Raw genomic sequence first — 24,740 nt, forward strand, 5'->3', positions numbered from 1 at the left:
CGGTCAGATGATCTGACCGTTCGTACATAGCACAGGCTATCGGCGCTGCTATCTTGTAGATAGCAGCGCCGATAATGACAGGGGCGCATAGCGCCTCTGTCATTTACCGCCCAGACCCCCGATCATACATCGGGGAGAAGCAGTATCAGCACACATAACGTGCGCTGATACCGTTTCTGGGCTTCATACATCTTCCCCAAAGAGTCCTGAAAGGTGTTCAGTACATGCTGGAATGGATTCTGTATGTGCAGCGTGGGGGTCAGTGCGTACTGGAAAGGGTTTTCTGAGAGCTGGAAGGGGGTCTGTGCATGCTGGGAGGGGGTCGCTGTATTCTGGGAGGAGGTCGTTGCATGCTAGGAAGGGGTGTGTGTGTGCTGGGAGGGGGTCAGTGCATGCTGGAAGGTGGGCAGTAAATGCTGGGATGGGGACAGTGAGTTAATCACTTTGGGTGTAATAAGCTATACAGGTTGAGTCTCCCATATCCAAATATTCCGAAATACGGAATATTCCGAAATACGGAATATTTTTAGCATGACTGAGAAAGTGAAACCTTTGTTTTCTGATGGTTTAATGTACACAAACTTTGTTTAAAGCACAAATTATTAAAAATAGTGTATAACATAACCTTCAGGCTGTGTTTATAAGGTGTATATGAAACATAAATGAATTTCATGTATTTACGCACACTTTTTTTAATGCACAAAATTATTAAAAATATAGTATAAAATGACCTTCAGGCTATGTGTATAAGATGTATATAACACATAAATGCATTCTGTGTTTAGATGTGGGTCCCATCCCCAAGATATTTCATTATTTTATGCAAATATTCCAAAATACGGAATATTCCGTTATCCAAAATACCCCTGGTCCCAAGCATTTTGGATATGGGAGACTCAACCTGTATATTAAACTAACTTGGTTATTCAATTTCAAGTAGCTCTGGTTTAATGCTTGTATATAAAATAATCAGGGGTAAGGAAACCCCCTGGGCAGCACTATGCATTCTCACTCAGGGTAGCGCTGCAGAGAGGCCTCTCTCTAGAAGCTTTGGGAAGACCCTTCAAAATTTTGCTATAGGGCCCACAAATTTCTAGTTACGCTCCAGCATCTCAGTACTAGTACCACTGTTAAGATTTAAAGTGGAGCAAGATGTGATAACTATGTTCTCTATTTGCAAAGATTTATAACGCTACATTTTATAACTAATTTTTAGACACTTATTTGATGCACTATTATATATTTTGAACTCTCCTGATAAAAAGTGATTATTTTAAACTGGTCACCGCCTCCTGTGCTGCAAACTATTTTGAGATCATTTTGCACCTAAATCAGAGATGCAATGTTAGTGGCCATTTATGGGTGGTAACAGGGGGGTGGATAGCCAGACATCGGTGTGTACCAGTCAGCAACTGTGTCTTAAGATGCAGTTGAACTGACCCCAGCAGCCATGTTTAGATGGAGAATAGGGCTGGTGCAATCTCTGATGCTGCCAAATGTATCAAAGACTGATCAGTGCCAACATCAGCATTTTTCAACGAAATTAGGAAAATTTTTCATACAGCAAGATGTATTAAAGCGATTACTCATACTTTGACCGACAATCTTGTAGAACAACTTATAAAGCGCTGAAAAGCCTGCGGATGCTAATTCAGTAGAATTTTTTTTAAATGTGCAGGAGCAACATTAAACTCACTAAAGTGTATTTTCATGTAACCTTATATACAGGTCAACTTAACTCCTAAAATAAAGACACAGACAACAGTGTTGGCATTTAAAAATCTTTGTAAATTTTATTTTTGATAAATACTAGAGTTTTGACTATAAATGAATCCTAATAATGGTGATGGCACAAAAAGAACACACATGACAATAACAAAAAAACAGTTCAAACAAACACACAAACACACACACACACACACACACACACACACAAGCCAAGCATTGGTGATCAACTCTCCTTTTCTTTTAATCACCAGTCCGGGTGGCATAGCCATTTCCCGTCCAGGACAATTGGCTGTCGCCTTACTCGACTTAGCCCACCCACTAAGCCTAACTATTAACATAAACTAACCCCAAGTGCCGTCTCTTCCGCAACTCCAAACAACCAACAAACATTCAAACAAAACAAAAAAGGGGATGGAGGGTTGGAAAAAAAAAAAAGAGGCAGATTTCCATATGTCTCTCCATTAAATACCTTTAGACCACTCCCCATGAACATTCATTGGCTGCTTAAGAACAGCTAATCTTAAAGGGGCAATTACAAACACCTTATTAAACTGGCAACACACAAAACACTCATGGTTTAATTGTCAGCCTTCAGGCTTACTTATAAGCTTGTTACACGTGTAGTCTACTCAACTTTAAATCCTGTGTTTTGGCAACATCTCACATATGCGCATTTGCAACAACACTACGCAGATGTTATACACAGGAGGACAGATCGCCAGAGTGCATGGTTACCGCAATACCCATCCTGAGACTTAATTATTCATACACTGCTGCACTATGACCTCCGGTATTGCTGTGACAAGCGGAAATGCTGGAAGTAACTCGGCTTCCTACAGTATGTAGCTGCAGCGATCATTCTTAATGAATGCAATGAGTACCTTATTTTTGTGTTTCTTTGTATTATTAAGTAGCTTGTTTGTTGAACCTACTGTATAATACTTGCCACAAGAGGGCTATGTAAGATGATCTTGCACAAGCAAAAGCTTTCATATGGATATCAGCGCTTTTGATTTAATTATCTTTCAGAAGAGTTATAAACAGTGGGTGTGTTATACAAGATAGATAGGAAGAAAGACAATGCCTGCATAGACAACAGATATTAGACAGGCAATAGGTCAACAGGGACAAAAGGTCGACACAGAAAAGGTCGACATGGATAAATACCGACAGGTACAAAAGGTCTACAGGGTCAAAAATGGACACAAAATGGTCAACATTTTTTTTTCTAACCCTAATCTTCACCCAAACCCTCCCTCCTGGTGCCTAACCTTAACAAAACAACAAAAATATGCATTAACCATTTTGTGGCAACAATTTTGTGTGGCAACCTTTTGTCCTTTAGCCATGTCGACCTTTTCTGTGTCTGCTTTTTATCCCTGTCAACCTATTGCTTTTCAAACATCTGATATCTATCTAGACATTGTCTATATATTGACTGGAACCCATAAACAGCTTATATAAAAATGTATTTACATCCATATCATATTGTTGTGCCTCACCTTTGCTATCTGGTCAAACTTTCCAAACAGTTCATTCAACATGACCACAAGCTCTTTGGGTGAGCAGTCGCTGGCAAGCCGAGTGAAGCCCACAATATCTGCATAGAGGATGCTGTAGGATGATAGTGGAGTTAGTGAACGAATCTTCGACTAGTTCTGGCATTTAATGAGGGTAAAAGGGTGTATCCCCTACACAGTTATGTAGACCTTGCGGTTACATTAACTTACCTGACATTTTGGTGCCGCTTTACATATAAGCTATGGAAGTTTTTGTCTGGTTGGCGAATGTCACTAGTTTCCTTAAGCCTGTCCTTAATAGCCAACTTCATCTCCATGGAAATATAAACAGGGAGTACGGACAGCAGCAGGCTCTCCTGGGAAGGGTGTCAGGCATGGCAGTTATATTGGGTTATGCTTATGTTACAGTATGTAAAACTGAGAGAGAGTGGTAGGAGGAGTGGAAAAAAAAGGATGAGGAAGTGGAGAAGAAAAAATAAGAATGAGAAAGAGAATTAGGGAAAGATAGAGGATAAAGTGATTTCTGCTGTGTAGATAACTTTATATACATACAATAACCCCTTAATGACCAGTAACTTAAACCTTCTTAGGGGGAAATGTATCAAAACTTCCAAATGGTGGAAAAGTTAAAAAATTACCCATACCAACCAATCAGCTGTAGCTTGTATTTATCAAGTACATTCTAAAAAAATGGTAGGTACAGTAGAAGCTGATTCATAGGCAAACGCAGGACCACAATAGAAATAGTAATATAATGAAATTTTACTAGCGCTGCATGTTCTTCTCAGTACCATAAATGAAATGAATAGCACCACCTGTGGATCTTTTAACATGTATCAGTCAGCAATAAATACACATGTGCACCAATTAGGGGATTTGGAAGACATGCTCTGTTAGGGATGCACTGCTATAGAGCCCAGTATTTACATATATGTCCAGGGCAGTGCTAGGTTCTTCTGCTGCTCCCCCAGACTCCCAGACTTGCTCCCATGCCCTGGAATGGTGCCCACATCTAAAATAAAAACATTCAGCTCAGGCAGGATGGCCCTACTGCCGCATCTAATGGCTTACTGTGATCGCTAGTCCTGTATATGCTGAAATTATGACACACAATACACTTTGTATGACACATATTAAATCTGGATAAATAGTAATTATGCCCTCTTCATGGACTGGCCACACTCACTCTGAAATCACGCATTTGGAAACCCCCCAATGAAATCCTGCGTTTGCCACTGTGATTGGTTGCTATGGTCAACTTCTCCACCTGTCCACTTCTCCACTGTTTATTAGGTTTAATAAATCTCCCCCTCAGTAACAAGATGACTTTTTTGTGCTATGCAATGCATCAGATATACTGGGTTTAAAATTAATTTGTTTGGTTTCTGGAGATTCCATTGTGATAAAAGCACATTAGGGTTGCATTTGTAGCAATTTGCACAAGTAAATGCTTCTCATACACATTTTAATTTGATTGAGCAGGAAGATAGTAAGACTCATTTACACAAGTGTTGCTTTATGATGTTCCTAATGCACCAGTTTAGCTTAAATGAGTGCATGATTACGTGAGCAAGGGTGGCCACTGCAGCAGGGGAGCAAGGGTTTAGAGAAGACACATGTAGGTGGAAGGGACACGCTTTGCAGAACAGCAAACAACTTGTTCTTCCTGCCCAAGGACTTGAATTTACAGATTGGGTTTTGCCCCAGTGTCGGACTGGGGCATGAAGGGCCTACCAGGTAATACAGTGGTAGTAGCACAAGCTTAAGGGGTTTTGGCCAGCCACCAGAGGGGGTGTGGCCAGCCACCACAGAGGGACTTGGCCAACCATGAGAGAGGACAAGCAAAGAACAGGGCCTCTTTATAAAGTAAGGGAAAGGGGTGTCAGGACCAACCACTTTGATTGGCAGAAGGGCTAATCATTGTGTAGTTTCCATAGAAACAAACCAAGCACCTGTCACCCATGATTCTGCTCCACCAGAATACTGACCCATAGAGGAGGGGGTGGGACCCTCAGGCAATGTGGCCCACTAGTGATTTCCCCAGTACACGTGCGTGCCAGTCCGGTGCTGCGTATTCTGCAACTTCTAGTACCATTTTAAGGAAAGTACATTTCTAGAAGCACTTTGAAATTACATACTTACACCTCCAATCACACAAAAATGACACTTGTAATAATTACAATAATGCTGTCCCCTCACTCCCATGATTCTTTTAAGACACAAATAAGGTGACACTGAGCAGTATTTTAGGAGGAAATGAAAAAACATTGATGAATCAAAAGGGATTGTCCAGAAATGTTAATAGGTTGGCCTGATCATACATATACTGTACATACTGGGGCTGATTCACAGTTAGACATACAGTGGGCAAATCAATGCGACCGCACCCCCCTTCTGCATGTGAAAGTGGTCTGCAACATCATCATTACAGTTCCACCAGCCCTGTCCTTGGTGCTGGAGATCCATCTGAAGTCAGAAATCTCTGCGTACGGTCACCTGTGAATAGATGGTAATTCCATCTACATGCGAATGCTCCTCTGCTGCACAGTTACATCCGCTTGGTCACAAGGGGATATGTGGATGAGATCGTAAGGACTCTGAATTGCCCATAATTGCTCTAAGACAGGGGCGTATCTATAATGGGTGCAGGGTGTGGGGGGCACATGGGTCCCTAGGTCCAGGAGGGCCCACACTGCACACATTTATTAAATACTTACCTCTCGAGTCCCATGTCGGCGGCAGCATCTCTGTACAAATAGCCTGCAAAATGGCAGCCGCTGCCATTTTCCCAGCATTTTGTGCAAGCGCAAAATCACCGGAAAAATGGCTGCCGCACCATTTCCCCGGTGACCTGCACATGCGCAGTCGGGTCAGGTCTAAAGATGCTTTTACAGGCTCGACACCTGCACAATTTGAATTGATGGAAGTGTGTGCAACTCTGGACCAGGCCCACAATATACATTTCCAAGTCAGTCTGCAGACATCACAAAGCTAAGCAGAGTTATTTTTTGGGGACACTTCCACAGACCCAGATGTAGGTCTCTGACCCTGAGCTCCTTGATTTGTCCAGATGAGTCTAAATTTTTTTCCAAAATGCATCAGCTTGATGAATAATATTGTGGCAATTGCAGGGGAACAGAAACTTGCACAGGCCAATCACAGAGGGAGGGTTTTTCTTGCAAAGCAACCATTGGTGCACTTAGTTTCCTATTTGCAAGAGGTGGAAAATCTGCACTTTGGGGATGATCTTTGCTGTGTGGGAGATCACACTGCCATCTTCTCTATGCAATGGAATGCTCTGAGATCACAAATAGATTGGGTTGCACGCTCTACTTTTATTGGGGGTATTTTTCCCCAGCTTACTTAATGTTAAAAAAAAATAAATCAAACATCATAAAAAGCATCAAATAAAATTGATAACATCGAATTGTTTAATGATAACAGTCGGAGTCCCACCACTCCTATGATACCATCAAGATCTGTAATTGTCCCTACTTATTAGTTATAAATGAGGCTAAACTCTAAACAGTCTTCTAGACTGAAAAGATCTCAGGTGCAGAACCCGCTCTTCCTTTTAATTCATGTCCCACTTCCTTTTTCTATCTCATCTGTACCTGCCCTGTGTCATGTTGTATTTTATGTAGGCTCTAAAAGGCAGGGCCCTCTCTTCCTTGTGTCTCAAGTCCCACTTCCTTTCTCTATCTCTATTTAATTTAATGAAATGTATGGTCCTAAAGTGGTAGGAAGTCGAACTTTGAAGAGATGCAATGTGCAGAATTGTAGACATTAGGACTCAGTTTACAGAGGCTGTAACAGGAGAAGAGAAAGTCGGCATACACCAAGATGTAAATGAGGTCCGGAGTCATCTCTGACCTTTCAATTGCAAAAAAGAAAAATTGGATGTTTATATGTCTTTCAGCTACATTTTCTCTGATCTGACTCCCATCTGAATCAAGAGGAATGCAGAGGAAGTTACAGAAAATAAGTGACAACTTTTTAACACTGCCTACAAAAAAATTGTTAAAAAAATCCTTAAAATAAAGTTAGCTTCTTTGAGAAGGAGTTGACCTCTTTTGATTTAATTCAGGGCCCCATGTCCAATCGATCAGCTGATGCATTAGTCATACAACCTCCATCCAGAACCCAAACATTTTGATGCTTTGCACTAATAACCCTGTAGCGCCACCTCATAAAATTGCTGGAAACAGGTAATGACGGGGTTTTGGGACACACACCCAGCAACACCATTAAAGGCATACTTCTGAACCAAACCAAATTTGATGTGACAGTCCTGAGCTGTGGACCTTGATAGATTACGTGTAATTGGGAGGAGTTTCACCCAAAAGTTAGCAATTTAAATTACATTGGGGCATGGTTTCCGTTGACCATTGGGAGAGTATTTTATTCTGATTCTGCAGGTCTAAATGTTGGGAAGTAAGGAATTGGGATTACCCAGAACTTTAATTTGGTCTTTTTGAAGAAGTTTTACCATTCCTTCCTAATATTCATTTTTATATCACATTACATTATGCCAACAATGACTGGAGTCTCTCACCTGCTGCCTTTTCTGAAGTTCCAGCTTCATCTTTACCCGAATGCACTTCACAGTATAGCTGTACAAGTCCCTGGAAGCATCCAACATGTGGTACTTGTGAAATGCTCCCATTAGATTACCACAGAGGAATATAATGGCATTTGCAATAAGCTGGAAGATACAAAGATAGAGTTCATAGAAATGGAAAAATTGTATGCTAGAAACTAGTGACATCTGTGACTGAACTACACCTTATGGTGCATACACACAGTCGGATATGGCAGATGAACGATTTTTCCAACGATTTTACCAACGATGTGAACAATTTTTGACTATTAAAATGAATGGAATCGTCCAAATCTGACTGCAAACACATCAGATGTCAGATTATCTGACATACGGGAACACGCATCGTTCATCGTTGCAGGGACACGTCATATTTTCTTTCAGATATGAATGATTAAACAATTTTTAAAATAGTTATTGTTCAATTCTGAAGGAAAATCTGACCGTGTGTATGCACCATTACAGTTTAGAAAAATGTACAAATGCTCAATGTAGTACGGATTACTCTGATAGATAAGGCTTTGGATACGCAACAAAATTACGTTAGTTAGCTATATACATATGTTATATGACTTCATGGTCTTGCATTGATAAAAAAATAAATAAAAATATATGATAGTAATAATAATAATAATAATTTCACTAGTTCATTATTACTGGATATATAAAAAGCTGTGTGAACTATGAAACAAACTGTTAACTTAGTTCTCATTTGCGGCGAGATGCACTAAATGGAAAATACGATAAAAACCCCGTTTCCGGGGTTTTAACACATTTTCCATATGCACCATTGTGTGGCCACCGGGGTTTCCGATGCAGAGGGCAACGCGTCACTCCCTCGCATGCGCAGATGGACTCCCAGGTAATAAACCCGAAAGTCCACGGGGTGGCGCGGAACGCAAAGGACAGCTCTTATTGGAAGAGCTGCCTTTGCTGTACTGATCGCATATGTTAGTGCATATGCGATCAGTAGGGATGCGGTGACTGGCGGTAAGTACTGCACTATGTTGGTGCATCCCGTCCTTAGGGGGAAATGTATAAATTGGAGATAAAGTACCAACCAATCAGCTCCTGTCATTTAACAGGATGTGCTAAAAAATGACAGTTAGAAGCTGATTGGTTGGTCCAAGATTTGATAAATCTCCCCCTTAGAGTCACTGGCAAAGTGTGCATAAAAGACTGGATACAATTTATGGAAGCTGGGATACACATTGGGAGAGCAGTTTGCCAAGTGGATAGCAGTAAAATACTAGTATCCATAAGTGTGACCATACCTTAAAGATACACTTGTAAAAAAATATCTAGTTTATTGTGTGAGAGGTAGGTTTATATTTTGACATCAAGACATTATACACTTTGCTATAACATGAACCTTTTTACACAGCAGCATATATTTATACTGTACCAGGTTATATTATTATACTACCTGTAAAATACCCATTGTAAAACTATTAATAATTCTTTGACTTTGAGAGAACGACAATCCACAATGAACCAAAGGTCTGCTGATAAAAGGCAGAATCTCTGTCTCGCAGCTCACTGGATTTACGTTTACACAAGTTTATATGTTACTGCTAGACAATCTGTAACCAACCTAACATTTATATTAACCATTAGAAAATAGATAACACATTGGTTGGAGAAATTTTATAAATGTGTCCAATGTGGAACGATATGTTGTAGAAGTTGAGAGAGTGAGGCAGCTTCTTCTAAAACTGAAGAGACATAAATGTACCTGGACATTGGGAGGGAAAGTGAGAAGCATCTTAGTAATATTTGCCATGGTAAATAATAAATGCATAATAATGAAAGGCAGTCTGCACTGGTAAACTTCTTGTTGGGCATCTGGGATTGTCTAGGCAGAATAAGAAGAGAGTTCAGGAGGGTATAATGATGGTAGAACGGTAGTGTGACAGCACACCTTGGCTACCATAGCTACTTGTAACTGTTCTTACATTGCATGCATGGAACTAAGGCCCTCATTCAGACCCGCTCAGAAGCGGGTCGATGGTGGGGCACTGCGCACGTGCAAGACCCGTAGCGAGTGAGAAATTCACTCGCTCTGGGGCTCGCTACAAACGGGGCCGCTGTTGATGTTGATCGACAGCTCGCCCCGTTTCGTAAGCAGGGAGGGGGGGTGGCTGGACAAATGGAGGTGTTCCTGAAGGAACGTCTGCCGTTTGTGGACGGCCCTACTGACATCACTCGTGATGTCAGTAGTGAGCTTCCTGCTATTAGAGCAGGAAGCTCACTGGGGCTTGCGGCAGATGAGACCCTACCACAAGGGTCTTGTCGCAAGCCCAATGGTCGCGACCATCACCTGGCCGCTCGCAAAACCTGTGGGTGGTCACCCACAGCTTAGTGAGTGGCCAGGAGGCCGGCTAAAAAAAAGTGGCTGCCCTCATTCAGAGCGAGCACTAGCTTTTTGCGAGCACCTCTGAATGAGGTCCTAAATGTGCCCTGTATACACAGTTGTGCACATCTCAGTGTTCCGAATGCCACTACCACTATCCTTACGCTTTGTCTCATACCAGTCATCAGTTGTTATCCCCCACGCAAAATATGTGGCTGAATACAGGCGCAATAAGCATATGGGCTACTGTGAATATCGCGCAATTCCTTTTATATGTAGCTCAATGAGTTTAGCCTCAATATTCGGTTTTAGTTCTCTTTAAAAATTTATAAAAACAGCTAATCATCATTTAATTGGACATGTCTTTGTATCTCTAGTATTATTAACAGCAACAACTTTAATTTCCAGTCATTTACAGTTAATTTTTGACAACCTCACAGCACCTGAAATCATAAGGGAGGGACTTAAAAGCAATCCAAAACATGGGAGAATCAGAGATCTGAATTGTGAGAATACCCTCATCTGGCCCTGATTCAGCTTTGGAAATAGAGTGAGATTTAGCACTTAACTCAGTGGTTTCCAAACTGTGCGCCGCGGCACCCTGGGGTGCCTCGGAACCAGGGCCGTAGCTAGGGTAGTGCGGCCGGTGCCATCGCACAGGGCACCACAGGTCAAGGGGCGCTGTTTGGGCCTGTCAAATTTCTGATTATTATCATTCTCACTTATAACTTCCTCTTATTTCATCCCAGCAACTCCTGGCCTCCCCTATCTCTTTCCTGGCCCTTCCCCGTGAGGCAATTCCCCTTTCTTGGTTGCATCACGTCCCTTTGAAAAATGAGGGGGGCGCCAATGCTCTTTTTGGCACAGGGCACCAAAAAGTCTTGCTGCGGCTCTGCTCGGGACACTTGCAGGGGTGCCTCAGGTCGGTGGTCCAGCACCAAATCAAATTATTTATGGTCAATGTAATGTAAATATGTGGACAAACAGAAGCGCAAACCTGTTACCTACTACATAAATGAAACCAAGGATGACAGGTAAGCACAATTTACTTCACTTTACTACATTTTTTTCTGAATTTCTCAACAAACAACTTTTGGCTTAGGGGTGCCGTGAAAACAATTCTGATGCACTAGGGTGCCGCGATTCAAAAATGTTTGAGAACCACTGACTTAACTGATCATCTTGGTGAAACCAGGCTGCACTGCAGGTGGGGCAGATTTAAAATGTGCAGAGAGATTTAGATTTGGGAGTAATAATAAAGCTGTGCAGTATTTGTGGGCTACATACAAAAGCAACCAGTATTTACACTACATGCAAAAAAAAGTATGTATTTCATACCCCCCTTGCATTGAAACATGGTTTGTCCAGGTACACAGTTAAGTGTTAATTCTCACTCTATTCCCAAAGCTGAATCAGGCCCTCTGTTCTGCTTCGAACCCCAAAGTGATTCCGAACTGGAACTTGATTTAACTCGGAGCCCCTAAGTTCAGGTGTGTTCGGTTTCCAGGGAAACTGAACGGCTCATCTTTAATAGAAACAATGCTTCATTCCTCCTGAAAAGTTGTGAAATGAAAAGCTATTGTATTTTGAATACCAGATTCCTTTGCGATGTCATAGAATAAAGCAAATACAGTAAACTGTAAAAAGATAAAAATTATTAGTTATTCTCCAAAGATATTCTAAAATGATCTGTACAGATATGTTGGTACCCCTTAGAAAAGATGATAAATAATTAGATTATTGTGATATTTCAAACTATTTGCTCTCTTGAATTAGCATCACACGTCTTCAATCTTGTAATCAGTCATTCAGCCTATTAAAATTGAGAAAAGTTGTTACTCTGCTGCTTGGTATCATCATTTGCAAGGGGCGTATTAATGCCCAAGGGGGCTTGTGTGCATCGGGCCACTTCCGCTGAGCAGTAGCCCCCCCCCAAGCCTCAGGAAGAGTAGGCCATACTACCTATTGACAGGTGCAGAAGTGGATTGTTAATAAAAACAACATTCATTCAACTATTCAATATTGGACTGGACGATAACAATTATAATAAACCCAGTATAACCTATGCCCAAGAGAAAACTTCAATCTTCTGTATCTACTTGAGAGGCTCCTAGATTCCTCTCTGCCAGAGTGGCAGCAAAATTAACCAGAAGACAGTTTCTTTAGTCGAGAGTAGCAGATTCCCTACCGCAGCATTTTTTTCATGTACAGTAAGACGTTAAGTCTTGCAGCCTCAGTTTCCCTATTCCGAGAGCACGTGGTCACCCAATTTTTTGAGGAGCATTGCTGTTATTCATATGTCAAGGAATTCTGACCAAAATCTGGATGCAATCATACAATTAAAGCATATTTGTCATCTCCTTCAACCAGGCATGGTTGAGCAACTTTCTCAAGCAAGGATTGCGCTACACCCCTCCTACACAATTTAAAACATTGGTAGATTTACTGCAATGGCGCATACAGGCCGCACTGGATTCACATGGTGATGTAACATCCTATTAATCCCTCACCCCTGTGCTGAGCCTAGTTTGGCAATTTTAGAGCTGGTCACATTCCAACATTAATATGATAAACTTGTTTTTGTAGTACCAGGCCACATCTTGTTTTTGTTTTATTTTTAATTTTCAGAAAAAACATTATTCTGCTTAATGCTTTTGACATGACAAATACAATCTTTCCAAAATGGCCAAATAAATTGGATTTTTATATTGAAATTGCCAAAATTCACAGAAACTGTTCTTTATATTTGATCCAAGAAGGGATAATCATGTATGTTCAGCACTATGATAGGGGCGATATATAATGTTACTTGGGGCTATATATAATGTTACTGGAACCCAGAAATAGAAAGCAGCAACTTTATTCTGCCTTCTCCTCTGCTCCAGATGGGTCAGTTAGGAAGGTAGCGCACACACCATTGGGACCAAGCATAGGCAAACGCAGGGGGGGAATCAGTCTGCCTGGAAACCCCCCTCCCCAGCCCACACCATGACCACAATAGAAATAGTAATGTAATAGAATTTTACTAGTGCTGCATGTTCTTCACAGTATCACAAATGAAATAATTAGCACCACCTCTGGATCTTTTAACATGCATCAGTCAGTAATAAATAACCTGTGCACCAACTAGGAGATCTGGAAAACATTCACTGTTAGGGATGTGCTGCTATAGAGCCCAATATGTATATATATGTCCAGGGCATGCTAGGTTATTCTGCTGCTCCCCCAGGCTCCCGGACTTGCTCTAATACTCTGGAATGGTGCCCACATCTAAAATAAAACCATTCAGCTCAGGCAGGATGGCCCTACTGCCGCATTTAGTGGCTTACTGTGATTGCTGGTCCTCTATATGCTGGAATTATGACACACAATACACTTTGTATAACGCATATTATAGCTGGTTAAGTGCTAATTCTACCCTCTTCATGGACTGGCCACACTCTCTCTAAAATCAAGCATTTGGAAACCCCCCTCTATAAATCCTGCATTTGCCACTGCCAAGGGTGGAGAATAATGTTGAGAATAATCCTGTTGAGCTGATCATCACGTGCCAGGTCTACACCACAAGGTGAGCACCAAATAAAGCTCCGGGAGCTATGCTGACAGTTAAATATTCTATTTAACAAAATCCCTGTCCTGCGGTTGCTGCAAGATTTAGTATCCCTTAGTGTTAACATTGCTGGTCTCTGTCCTCAACACTTCTCATCAACATCACCAGCCATTGCGGTTTAGTAAAGAGGTAAGATAAGCAGCAGTCAGTGATGACGTGTGATGGAATTCTTACTAGTGGTTAGTAAGAGACACACAAGTGGATTACTGAAGTGTGCTTAAAATGTCTTAAGCTTCCAACACAACATTTTTACAACATCCTTCTATTCTATTAAAAATACATTTAGAGTTAAAAAGAGAAAATAAAAAAGTCCTAGTTTTGTTCTAGAATTCTAGTGGAGGGGTTGAACGTAAAACAAAGGGTCATCAAGAAAACTGGGTTGAGTCTCCGTAACCTTTTACCAAAAAATACACTAGTTACTAAGCATATTTTCATATTATTTTGTACAAACCTAAAACATAATATTCACAATAAAGTCTTTTTAACAGTGAGATAATTCATTTGTAATGAAGAGGAAGGAGAGAGATCAAGGATTTAAAATATACTGAAGACAATCTGCCACAATTCCTCAGACACCTTGTTGGCTACAGTATGTGCCATAATCTTTTCTCTTCTTGCTGTTACATATAAAACAGTGACGTGTTCCAATCTGACAAGCACGGTGGTCCCAATCTTCCGGATCCACCTTCTGGATGTTGCCTATACCTTGTCTCCAGCAGCTACTGGTTCTCTCAGGACTGTGCTGCATCGCTACTGACTTGACTGTCACGCCAATAAAAGAGCAATACCCTGCTTCTACACTTCATGATGCGAAGACGAAAGACGACAAATTTGCAACCAATCAGCAAGAAGAGATGCCAGCATGCCACCTCTCTACAATACGCACTGATGTAAACCTACATGTTTCACACTACAGTACTTGCAACTCAAGCACGAAGCCTAGTACAAGCTATCCTCACCTGTATAATGAGTTGTATACGAGGCACCTTTCTCAGTATGTATTAATAATCAATAGGAGAAAGTGCAAGCTTAGTCTATGAACAATATTTGCAGTTCCAGGGAGCAAGAAGTTCAAATTAGACATTCTTACAGTAACTTATGTTGTGTTGAATTTCAAGTCCACACTGGATATGGAGATTAATAGTCTACATGCAAGAGTCTTGGATATGTTATTATTAATAAGAATGTATCAGAGCCCTTCTGCCCTACGGGAGGCTTCTGTCCTCCCTAAAATCATCTTAAGATACCGGCATTACAGTTTAATAAATGTCATACCCAGACTAGCTCCCCACCATTATATTGTATGTCTTTGTTCTTCCTTAGGCCAGCTACACACTTGTCCGATATCGGCACAAAAATGTCTGTACACACTATTGCGTGCTCACGCGGGTCGTATGTTACGTCTTCCGGTCAGCCGTGCAACACGGCCAACCGGAAGATATCATATGCGATTAGGTGCCAATCATGTAGTGTGTACAGCCAACCAGACGACTAGACGTTATGGCGATAGGTCGGTCCGATTTGGCCAATTTTGACGTCATAGGTTGCCAGGGATCATTGTAGTCTGTACGGGAGCAGCGATAAATCGTATACGATCAAACAACACAATATATTGTTCGGTCGTATGCGATATTGGACAGTGTGTACGCTCAATATCGTATGTTCTGGCCTCAAGGGAAATTGGATGCAAAATGGGTCCAATTACAAGTCATTCAGGTGTGTACCCACCCTACGTGAAATCCGGCTGTATCATCTTCATGCACCTGAGCTTCCTGATGTTAATTAGACCTGAAGCTGGTCTCCTCATGGTTGTGAGGCATCATTAACATACAATTTGATATAAACTCTGGCAACTACTACTCTATGGGTTTGCTCCTTTGAAAAATGTTTTGATGACAAGTAGCTAAACATTATGTGGTGCTTTGTGTGCTATGTCAATTTTGTCTGGTTTGTATCATGATTTGCTTTTGTTATCATTAGTTTGTTTGCTTAAGAGGGTAATGGTTTATTAGTTGTTAACATTTTATATTGGCATCAATAAAACCTTAAAAGAAAAACAAAATTCATTATTAAATAAAATCTTGGCACAGGGTTGCAAGGTTAAATAGCATATATAATTTAGATCAGTGGTCTCCAACCCATAGCTCGCGAGCTACTGGTAGCTCGCTTAGCTGCAGTACTGCCATGTCAACTAGGATAGCTTGCCTATCTGCAGAATTACAGAGTCAGCTAGGAGCCTACTAGGTTGAAGTGACCTCTGATGAATGCTTCCCTGTGGCATTGATGCAGTGGGTGGAGCCACTGGGAAACGAGTCAAGTGATTGCCATAGCCGCTATGTTCACCTGACGTTCTTCTATGTGGAACGGCACAATAAGTGACAATCACCGCGAGTGACTCCTGCCCAGCCCTCCCGGAAATCACACAGCAGCCCTGTCTTTATCTTCTCCTCCTCTACTACACTAACCTCCTTGGAGCCGGTGATTTGATTAACAGTGAAATGCGCCTGTTCTTAAACTTTGTTTACAAATTGCAACAATATCACTGTTATTTAAATGCAAAAAGAGAAATAAATAAAATATACAGTTCAGCAACAACTGTGCGCGCTGAGAGCTAAAGGTTGTTTCCTTTTCGAAGATCGTGTTGATAACGGTCCCATGTTTTCAACATGCTGACTCTGCTTCATCACCTCTTTTCCAAATGACACATGTATAAATCACTTCAAAGCAAGTGCTGTAAAACTCTGCATTTAAATACTAAAGTACTGGGAGCCTGAAATTCATTTCATTCACGTTACATTCCACACATGAGAACTACAGAGCTGGCAGAATAGAAACATACAGAGACCTTGTACAGAAGACAAGTGTAGAAGTTCCCTGTAGCAACCAATCAGATTCCAGGCATTTTTCTAGTACTTTCTATAAAATGGGATGTAGTCAATTTACCTCCGATCGGGATGCCGGCGGTCAAATCCCGCCGCCGGAATCCCGACCCGTGTCCAGAACACCGGCGCCGTAATCCCGATATCAGTTGAAATGCAGATGCCGGAATCTTGACAGTCGACATCACGATCAAAAGTATAGCGGGCCGGGATAGCTGTTTGCAGCGGAGTGGAAGATTAAGTTTAGGCACCACGGGGGTGTTATGCTGCATTGGAGAGCAGTGGACATCAGTACATGTGGAGTATCGTTCCAGCACCACACTAGCAAGCGGACATAACGTATAACTCTATACTGCAAACAGCAGGACACGGAGCGTCCGTGCAGGGAACCAGCCGGTGGCAATTGCAGTGAGGAAGTGAAGGTAAGCATAGATAGGGACAGTTAGTTACTAATATATGCTACCTTCCACTGCACGTTTTCGTCTATGGCAAAGATCGGAGCCCTGGATACAATCTTACAGTGACTGTCCACATTTAACAAAAGCAGCTATAAACATTGACAAATGTATTAACTGAACTTTTATTATCCACAGGTATAGGGGAGGAGTGGAGGCAGGTGGGAAGGGCAAGGTAGGGGGGGGGGTGTGTGCGTGTATGTGTGCGTGTGCGTGTGTGTATGTATGTGTGTGCGTGTGCGTGTGTGTGTAAAAAAGGAGGAGGGGGTGCAGAGTGCTGCTACAGGAGTACCTAATCATGTTTGGAGCAGCATTGTGTCTACTCAAACGGTTTTGGCCCCTCATTTAGTTGCCTGTCTCTTATTCAACGCAAACTGTCCACCATACGGGTCATAACACCTTGTCCTACGCCTACAGGAGAGCACACCTGACCCCCATATTCAGTTCAGGTCCATAAATGTACACTTCCCCCATATAGACCAAACTGTTTCACAAGTTGTTTAAGCTAAATGCAGCTCAAACTTACTGTATAATTGACACTGAAGCCGCAGTCTTACAACAGAAATCATGGGATTTACAGTATATCTTGAATACAAACCAGCTCTCAATGCAATAAGATAATTTGATCATATTATTCATATCACATCACTCATCTATAGCCTAATGTATGTATTCCACATATTGTATATACATATATTCTAGCCCTGCTCCACTTTTTCCTCTTAGTCAGCCTTGTTTTATACAAGGTGGTTCTAACCATGCAATAGGTGTAGCTGTACAGTGTATAAGAGGCTGACATCACTGCCACACCAGAAGCTTGTCTGCAGAGGATATGAGATCATGGTGGAGCAATGCCTTGTAGACACATTGTGACCTGACTCACAATTCTAGCTGATTAGTTTAACACACTGACTGCCAGACAGCTATGTAAACTACACTAAAATAATGCAACGCAGCAGGCCTGGTCCAAGCCTAATCTTTTTTAGTAAATGAATATACATTTTGGTGCCCCTTAGTAAAATAAACAGTATTATGTGGATTTCATAATATTATGAAGAAGTTACAGTTTCTGCATAATTTTATTTATCACTGTTATGTACGAACAGCCTAATCGCAGTCCCTATTATTATCTAAGGGTACTGCAACCTGAGCCCTATGTAATAAAAACTCTGAAAAGCTAAGCTTTTCGGAGTTTGGCCCTGCTGACTGCCCCCTCTATAGCGCTCACTACCAGTCCATCCCATATGCCCTCTTACAGCAATCACTCACTCAGAACAATGACCTCCATCCAGCTCACTCATTGCCCCCCCATAGCACACCTAGCCCCTCACAGCACACATTGACCCAGTTACTGCCCACCTCACAGCACTCACTAACCCTCCTCACAGCACCACATACTGCCCCTTCACTGCCCAACTCACAGCACAGAACCATTCTCAGCACAGCACCCATCTCTCCTCACAGCACAGACCTATCTCCTCTCACAGCACCCTTCTCACAGCAAGAGGCTCTCTTAAGGCAATACAAATCAGAGGGCGGAACTTAACAGACTTAAGACCCCTTTCATGCACACCCGGCGACACTTCTAGGCATGTCCACATATAATTGGGGTGCAGTTGCAACTTGAAAGAACACCCAGTACTCAACCTTCGCTTGCCTGCCCCTATCCACTCTACCTCTACGGGCATAAGAAGACACGAAAAAATATGCCAAAAACTAAATATGGACGTGTGAATATGCGTGTGAATATGAATAATTGGTGTGCTAGCAAGATATGGAAATGCTTTGTATTACACCAAAATATTCATGGTACTGTATGTCCAGCTGTAAATGCCCCCTTCTATGTAAGGAAAATTGAAAAATGAAATCTAAAGCTACAATATAAAAAGTATTAAAATTCACATGTGCAATCGACAAAAAGAGGGCCCCTATGATATAACAAAGCACCATTATTCCAAGATGTTATTTTTAGTGTATAATTACAATGTAGTGGTATCATATTTTCCCAGGTGCACTACACTCCTTACGTAATTGGGCATATAATTCTATTGTACTGAATTTGTTATGCTTACTGCCTTTTCCTCACAGAAAGCCCTTTCAGAATGGTGGGCTGACCAAAGAGGTATGAGTGACAGCTGACCTGACCCACCATCCTACTCAGCATATTGCTTTCCTGCTTTACACAGAAACTAATTTTTAATACAAAACCTGACTGAGTCACTCCCACAGTGTTGAGTGGGCCAAGGCGTGAGGTTATGAAATTTATGCCACTCAGCACGACTCCGTTTGTGATGCTGATGAGGAGGGAGCCGCTTTGCGCTGAATGCAGTATGCATGTAGAACACAGACCCGGAAGAATGAAAGACTTGGAGCCAGCTACTGGAAGTTAGTACTCAACGACTACACAAAAATAGTAAACATATTTTCTTTTGTTTCTAACTCTAATCTTCACTCTAACCCTCCCTTAGGTGCTTAACCCTAACTGTCCCTCCTAGTGCCTAACCCTAACTATCTGGTAAATGCCTAACCCAGAGGTTCCCAAATTCGGTCCTCAAGGCAACCTAACAGTCCAGGTTTTAAGGATATCAATGCTTGACCGTAGGCGACTTGATTAGTGCCCCAGTCAATTTAAATTTACCACCTGCAGTCAACCATAGATCTCTCTAAAACCTGAACTGTTGGGGTGCCTTGAGGACTGTGTTTGGGAACCTCTGGCCTAATCTTAACCGTCCCTGCTAGTGCCTGACCTTAACTATTGAGGTAAGTGCCTAACCCTACCCATCCCTCCTAGAGCCTAAACCTAACCCTCCGGTAAGTGCCTAATCCTAGCACTAAAAACAAAAAAATGTGTCGCCCATTTTTGTGTTGACAATTCGCATGTCGAACTTCTGTACATATCGACTGACATCCACGTCGACCTTTTGTAACGGTCCACTTACTGTCTGTCGACCATCTGATGTCGACCTATTGCTTGTCAATCTTTTTACGGTCGAACTTTCATCTTCCAACCCAGGGGTGTTTTAAGAGAAGAGGGGGCCCATGTGCACTACTCGTGCGGGTCCCCCTCCTCTCTCCCTGGTGGTTGGCAGCCGACTGACGTGGCTGGCCATCCACAGGAGCATTAGTAGACTCCGGGCAACTAGAGTGTGCCAGGAGTCTACTGCGCATGTGCAGCACACCGGAAAATGGCCGCGGCGGCCTTTTTTCCGGTGTTCTGAGCAGCATTGACACCCGACGCGAGACCGCAGACAGGTAAGTTTAAAAGAAATATGGGTGCAGTGTGTGCGGTGTGGTGCCCCCCTGGACCCGGGGGCCCATGTGCCCCACACACACTGTACCCATTATAGATACGCCACTGTTCCAACCCCTAAAGCTCAAAGGAGAAAATAAAAAAAATATACTCTTTTCTGGACTCTTTAAGAAAAAAATAATAATTAAATCATAACCTTTATTCAATCCAATTAAAACATTCAGTGTAGATTACAGTTTGAACATAGAGAAATACAATAATTTACAATACAAATTTAAAATATGCCCAACATAATAAATACATCCAAGTTATCACTTCCAACCTCTATGTTGTCACATTCCCACAAACGATGAACAGGGTACTGCTCTCCTGCTGTGAGTCAGTGACGGAGGAGGAGGAGAATTAGTATATTGTAAGACAATGGATTAGCATACGGCAACAAATAAATATATTAAATCGCTTTCAAATATGTGCCAGGATATTTCCAAGTCGGCGCCGTTCACACTGGAGCCAGGTCTGCAGAGACCTGGCTTTTCTGGCATTGAGGTGGACGCTTGTGGAGAACGTCAGCTCCAAGCACCACTGAAGCTGGCCAATCGGCAGGCATGCGGCGTGATCCAGGTCACTCAACCCGGGAATCCAACCCTGTCCCCTTTTACACACAGGAGTTACCTGGGTTTTAGCTCAGGTGTAAAAAGGGTATAAGCTTATTGTACTTGGATAGAAGAGTTACTTAAAATCTGACCTGTTAAAAAAAAAGTTCAGTACTCTGTATGTTGCCCATATTCTCTGTATATGGTCTTTTTAGGACTCCTCTTGTTCAGCTACTTGTGTCTACGTTTTATGTAAAGTCGTCACAGTATAATAAACTCCACTTTGTTTTCTACCCTGGGTCCCACCTAAATAAACCATCCCTACCTATGTGATCCCACTGCTTAATAGGCTATCATTACCCTCTGCTGCTGTGGCTTATTGCAGCTCCATTCCGTCTAACCCACTCAACTATAGCAGCAGAGCTTAGTGCAGGATAGGAAACTAAACACAATAAGCTGTTCTATATTTAGCTGATAAAATTAAGTTTCCTGTTCTTCACTGAATTCTAATTAGCTGTTCAACGGAAGAGAACAAACTTATCTGATATCAGCCAATACATCAGAAGCTAGTAGCAATCTACAAATAATTGATGAGTACACACTAGTTTCCTTGCTCTGTACTGTACACTGGCCGCAAGGCAAAAGCCTTTTATTGTACAATGACCACCAGGTACTAAACTCTATATTGGGAAATTGCAACTAGGGAATGGGCCCTGTGTTGTACATTTGCCAACATGGACAGGGTTCTGTATTGTATAATTGCCACTAGAAAATGTGCTCTACATTGTTCACTGACTACAGAGAATAGGAAATTAATTATATACCCAGAGCTGACCCTGATCAATTTGGTGCACTAGGTAAGATTTTAGGTGGTGCACTTTAAATGACATGGGGGACAAGCCAGTGTGCATGCTGGGTACCCCCCCTAGATCAATGGCATTCACTTATCTTGCCTATGTGCAAGACCAACTACCAGGGCGTATCTATATTGGGTGCAGTGTGTGCGGGGAACACAGGCCCCTGGGTGCAGGGGGGACCCGCACTGCACATCCTGCACCCATATTATTACTTACCTCTCCGGAGTCCCATGTCGGCGCGGTGGTCCGGCGCTGTAAAACGACTGGAAAATAGCAGCGGTGGCCATTTTCCCATCGTTTGCACGTGCGCAGTACAGGGAAAATGGCCACCGCGGCCATTTTCCCGGTGACCTGTACATACATTATAGACTCTGGGCACGCTCAGTGCGCTGCCATCAGCCGGGCAGAATGGAGGGGGCCCGTGTCGGAGACTGCACATGGGCCCCCTCCTCTCTAGAAACGCCCCTGCCAACTACATACTAGCCAAAAGCGTAAAATCATGTGCCTGTTATATCATACTTCCCTACTATTCCCGAACCTGCAGGATGCTCCCGATATTTCGGGTAGCGGCCTGCACCCCAAAAAGAGTAGGCAGAGAGGCACTTCTGCCACATCCCGCCCACTTCCTAGCGAATACAATAGCAGACAGCATTCACAGTATCTTCCTTGGTGAGGAAATCAACACGAAGCACGTCCTTATGGTCCCAAAACACTGTCGCTATGACCTTCTTTGCTGATGAGTTGTCTTGAATTTCTTTGAAGATGGGAACTATGCATTTTTCCATGTAAGGGATGATTGCTTCATCTCTGGTATCACATGATGCACCCACATTTCATCGTCTGTTACAATACTCTGCAGGAACTGCACTCCATCCTCATAGTACCACGTCAAGTTCACAAGAGACCTTCCCATCCTAGTGGTTTTGTGAAGTTCTGTGAGTTGCTTCGGTACCCAGCGCCAACACTTTTTCCTGTACCCCAGTTGCTCATGAACGATGTTGTGCCCAGTACCCACTGAAATGTTCAGTTCCTCAACTATATCACTATCTTGAATGTGTCTGTCCTCCTGAATCAGACCTTCAATGTGGCACAAATTGTCATCTGCGGTGGACGTACTTGGCTGGCAGGATCCCTGCTCATCTTGAATGTCTGTCAGGCAGTGCACCAAACCCAAGCCTGTTTCCGTGACATGAAGTTATCACCATACACCTCGAGCAGTTGGCGATGAATTTCAGCTGCTGATGTGCCCTTTAGATGCAGAAATTTGATTACACTATGCACCCCAACGTTTGACTATGTTTCCCGACGCAAGAACTTGGTGCACTTTTAGCCAGCCCCCCGTTACCATCCAGAAATGTCCTTTACACTTTTGAGAACGTGTGTCCAAATCTGCGACTCTGTACGTACAAAAAATCGAGACACATGCGCTGTGCGACTCAAACGCATGTGCAGGAATCAAAATATCGAACTAGCGCCTGACTCCGAAATAGGCCCAATATGTGCGGTTTACTGCAATACATATGGATCCCCATATGTATTAATAAGGTCTGTGGGACTGCGAAGTTACCGCATACAGAAAGCTCCGGAAAGTATAACTTTATGCTTGTGTCCGATAGGCAATTATTATAGAAGCCTATGGGCTATTTTTGACAAAAAAATAAATAAATCACTGGAGCGGGATCCGAAAGGCCAAACAAGCGCATTTGGACTCCCAGGTCATATACCCGGAAGTCTTTGCATCACTGGGACAGCTTTATATCGGAAAGGCTGTCCCAGCGGTAAGTATATCTGCATATAGGTGATAAAAAGGCCATCATGCAAGTGAACAGGGGCAGGATGTAACGCAATGTATGTGCGATATATTATACATCCCACCCTACGTCTGATTTTAAGTCACTGATTTTATTTCTTCCATACATTTGTGTGTTTAAGCATCAGAGGGGGAGATTTATTAATGTTTGGAGAGAGATAAAGTGGAGAGAGAAAGTGCCAACCCAATCAGCTTCTGTCACTTTACAGGCTGTGTTTCAGAAATGACCGTTGGGAGCTGACTGGTTGGTACTTTCACTCTCCAAGCTTTGATAAATCTCCCCCTTAGAGAGAAATCAGCAGAGGAAAACAGTAAGCAAATCAGCACAAAGTTAAAAAAATAATCTGGTTGGTAATAGTAGCTAGATATTTAGTTTTGCGATATGTAGCCCATAGGCTACAGCGGCTTTAGACATCTTTAGATGGCATAAGCTGTGGGGACGATATGTAGTCAGGAAGCCGGTGGTCGAAATGCCGACCGCCGGCTTCCCAACTGTCAAATCCCGGCATGGGACTAATGAAAGGCGTTGAAATCCCCATTATCTACCCGCCGAAATCCCAAACGCCTGGAATATCGAACGTAGGTAAGCTAGGCGTTCGGACCTCTTAGCTGTCGTAGGTGGGAGGTTAGGTTTAGGGACTCCCGCGGGGATTTAGGTTTGGCACCCCTCTGGGAGGGATAAGTTTAGGTTAGGGGAATGGGGGGGTTAGGGTTAGGCACCCCCGGGGGAGGTAAGGGTTAGGCACCCCCCCAGGAGGGTTAGGCTTAGGGTGTGGGGAGGGGGGGCTAGGTTTAGGCACCCCTGGGGGGAGGTTAGGGTTAGGCACTAGGGAGGGAGGTTAGGCACCCCTAAGGGAGGGTTAGGGGGGGGAAAGGGGTAGGGAGAGCCTACTTACCTCCGCTGTCGGAATCTTCACCCATCGTGCATGCCGTTGCTGGGATTTCAACCACATACCGATTTCGTGGGGACCAAGTTCCAGAATGATTCGCATTCTGGAACTTGGTAAATCTGACATCATCGCATACCCCGTAGAAAACTATGGGGGTTGAGGTGCTGGTGGAAATGGATGGACAGTAGCAGATAT

The 24,740-nt window shown here is 42.7% G+C and overlaps 1 protein-coding gene across 1 annotated transcript in view; it reads right to left on the reverse strand.

Annotated features, from left to right (window-relative positions):
* ADCY7 (adenylate cyclase 7) overlaps positions 1-24,740 on the reverse strand; it is a 117,198-nt gene that overhangs the window by 65,993 nt on the left and 26,465 nt on the right. Inside the window, exons 4-6 of the mRNA XM_088471959.1 lie at positions 7,804-7,953; positions 3,459-3,604; positions 3,231-3,342 (exon numbers count right to left, since the gene is read on the reverse strand). Of these exons, the coding sequence (XP_088328085.1) occupies positions 3,231-3,342; positions 3,459-3,604; positions 7,804-7,953 (408 nt within the window). The remainder of the gene's footprint in view (positions 1-3,230; positions 3,343-3,458; positions 3,605-7,803; positions 7,954-24,740) is intronic.

Source organism: Taudactylus pleione, unplaced genomic scaffold (assembly GCF_031769625.1).
Source record: "Taudactylus pleione unplaced genomic scaffold, aTauple2 ptg000117l, whole genome shotgun sequence".
Taxonomy (NCBI): domain Eukaryota; kingdom Metazoa; phylum Chordata; class Amphibia; order Anura; family Myobatrachidae; genus Taudactylus; species Taudactylus pleione.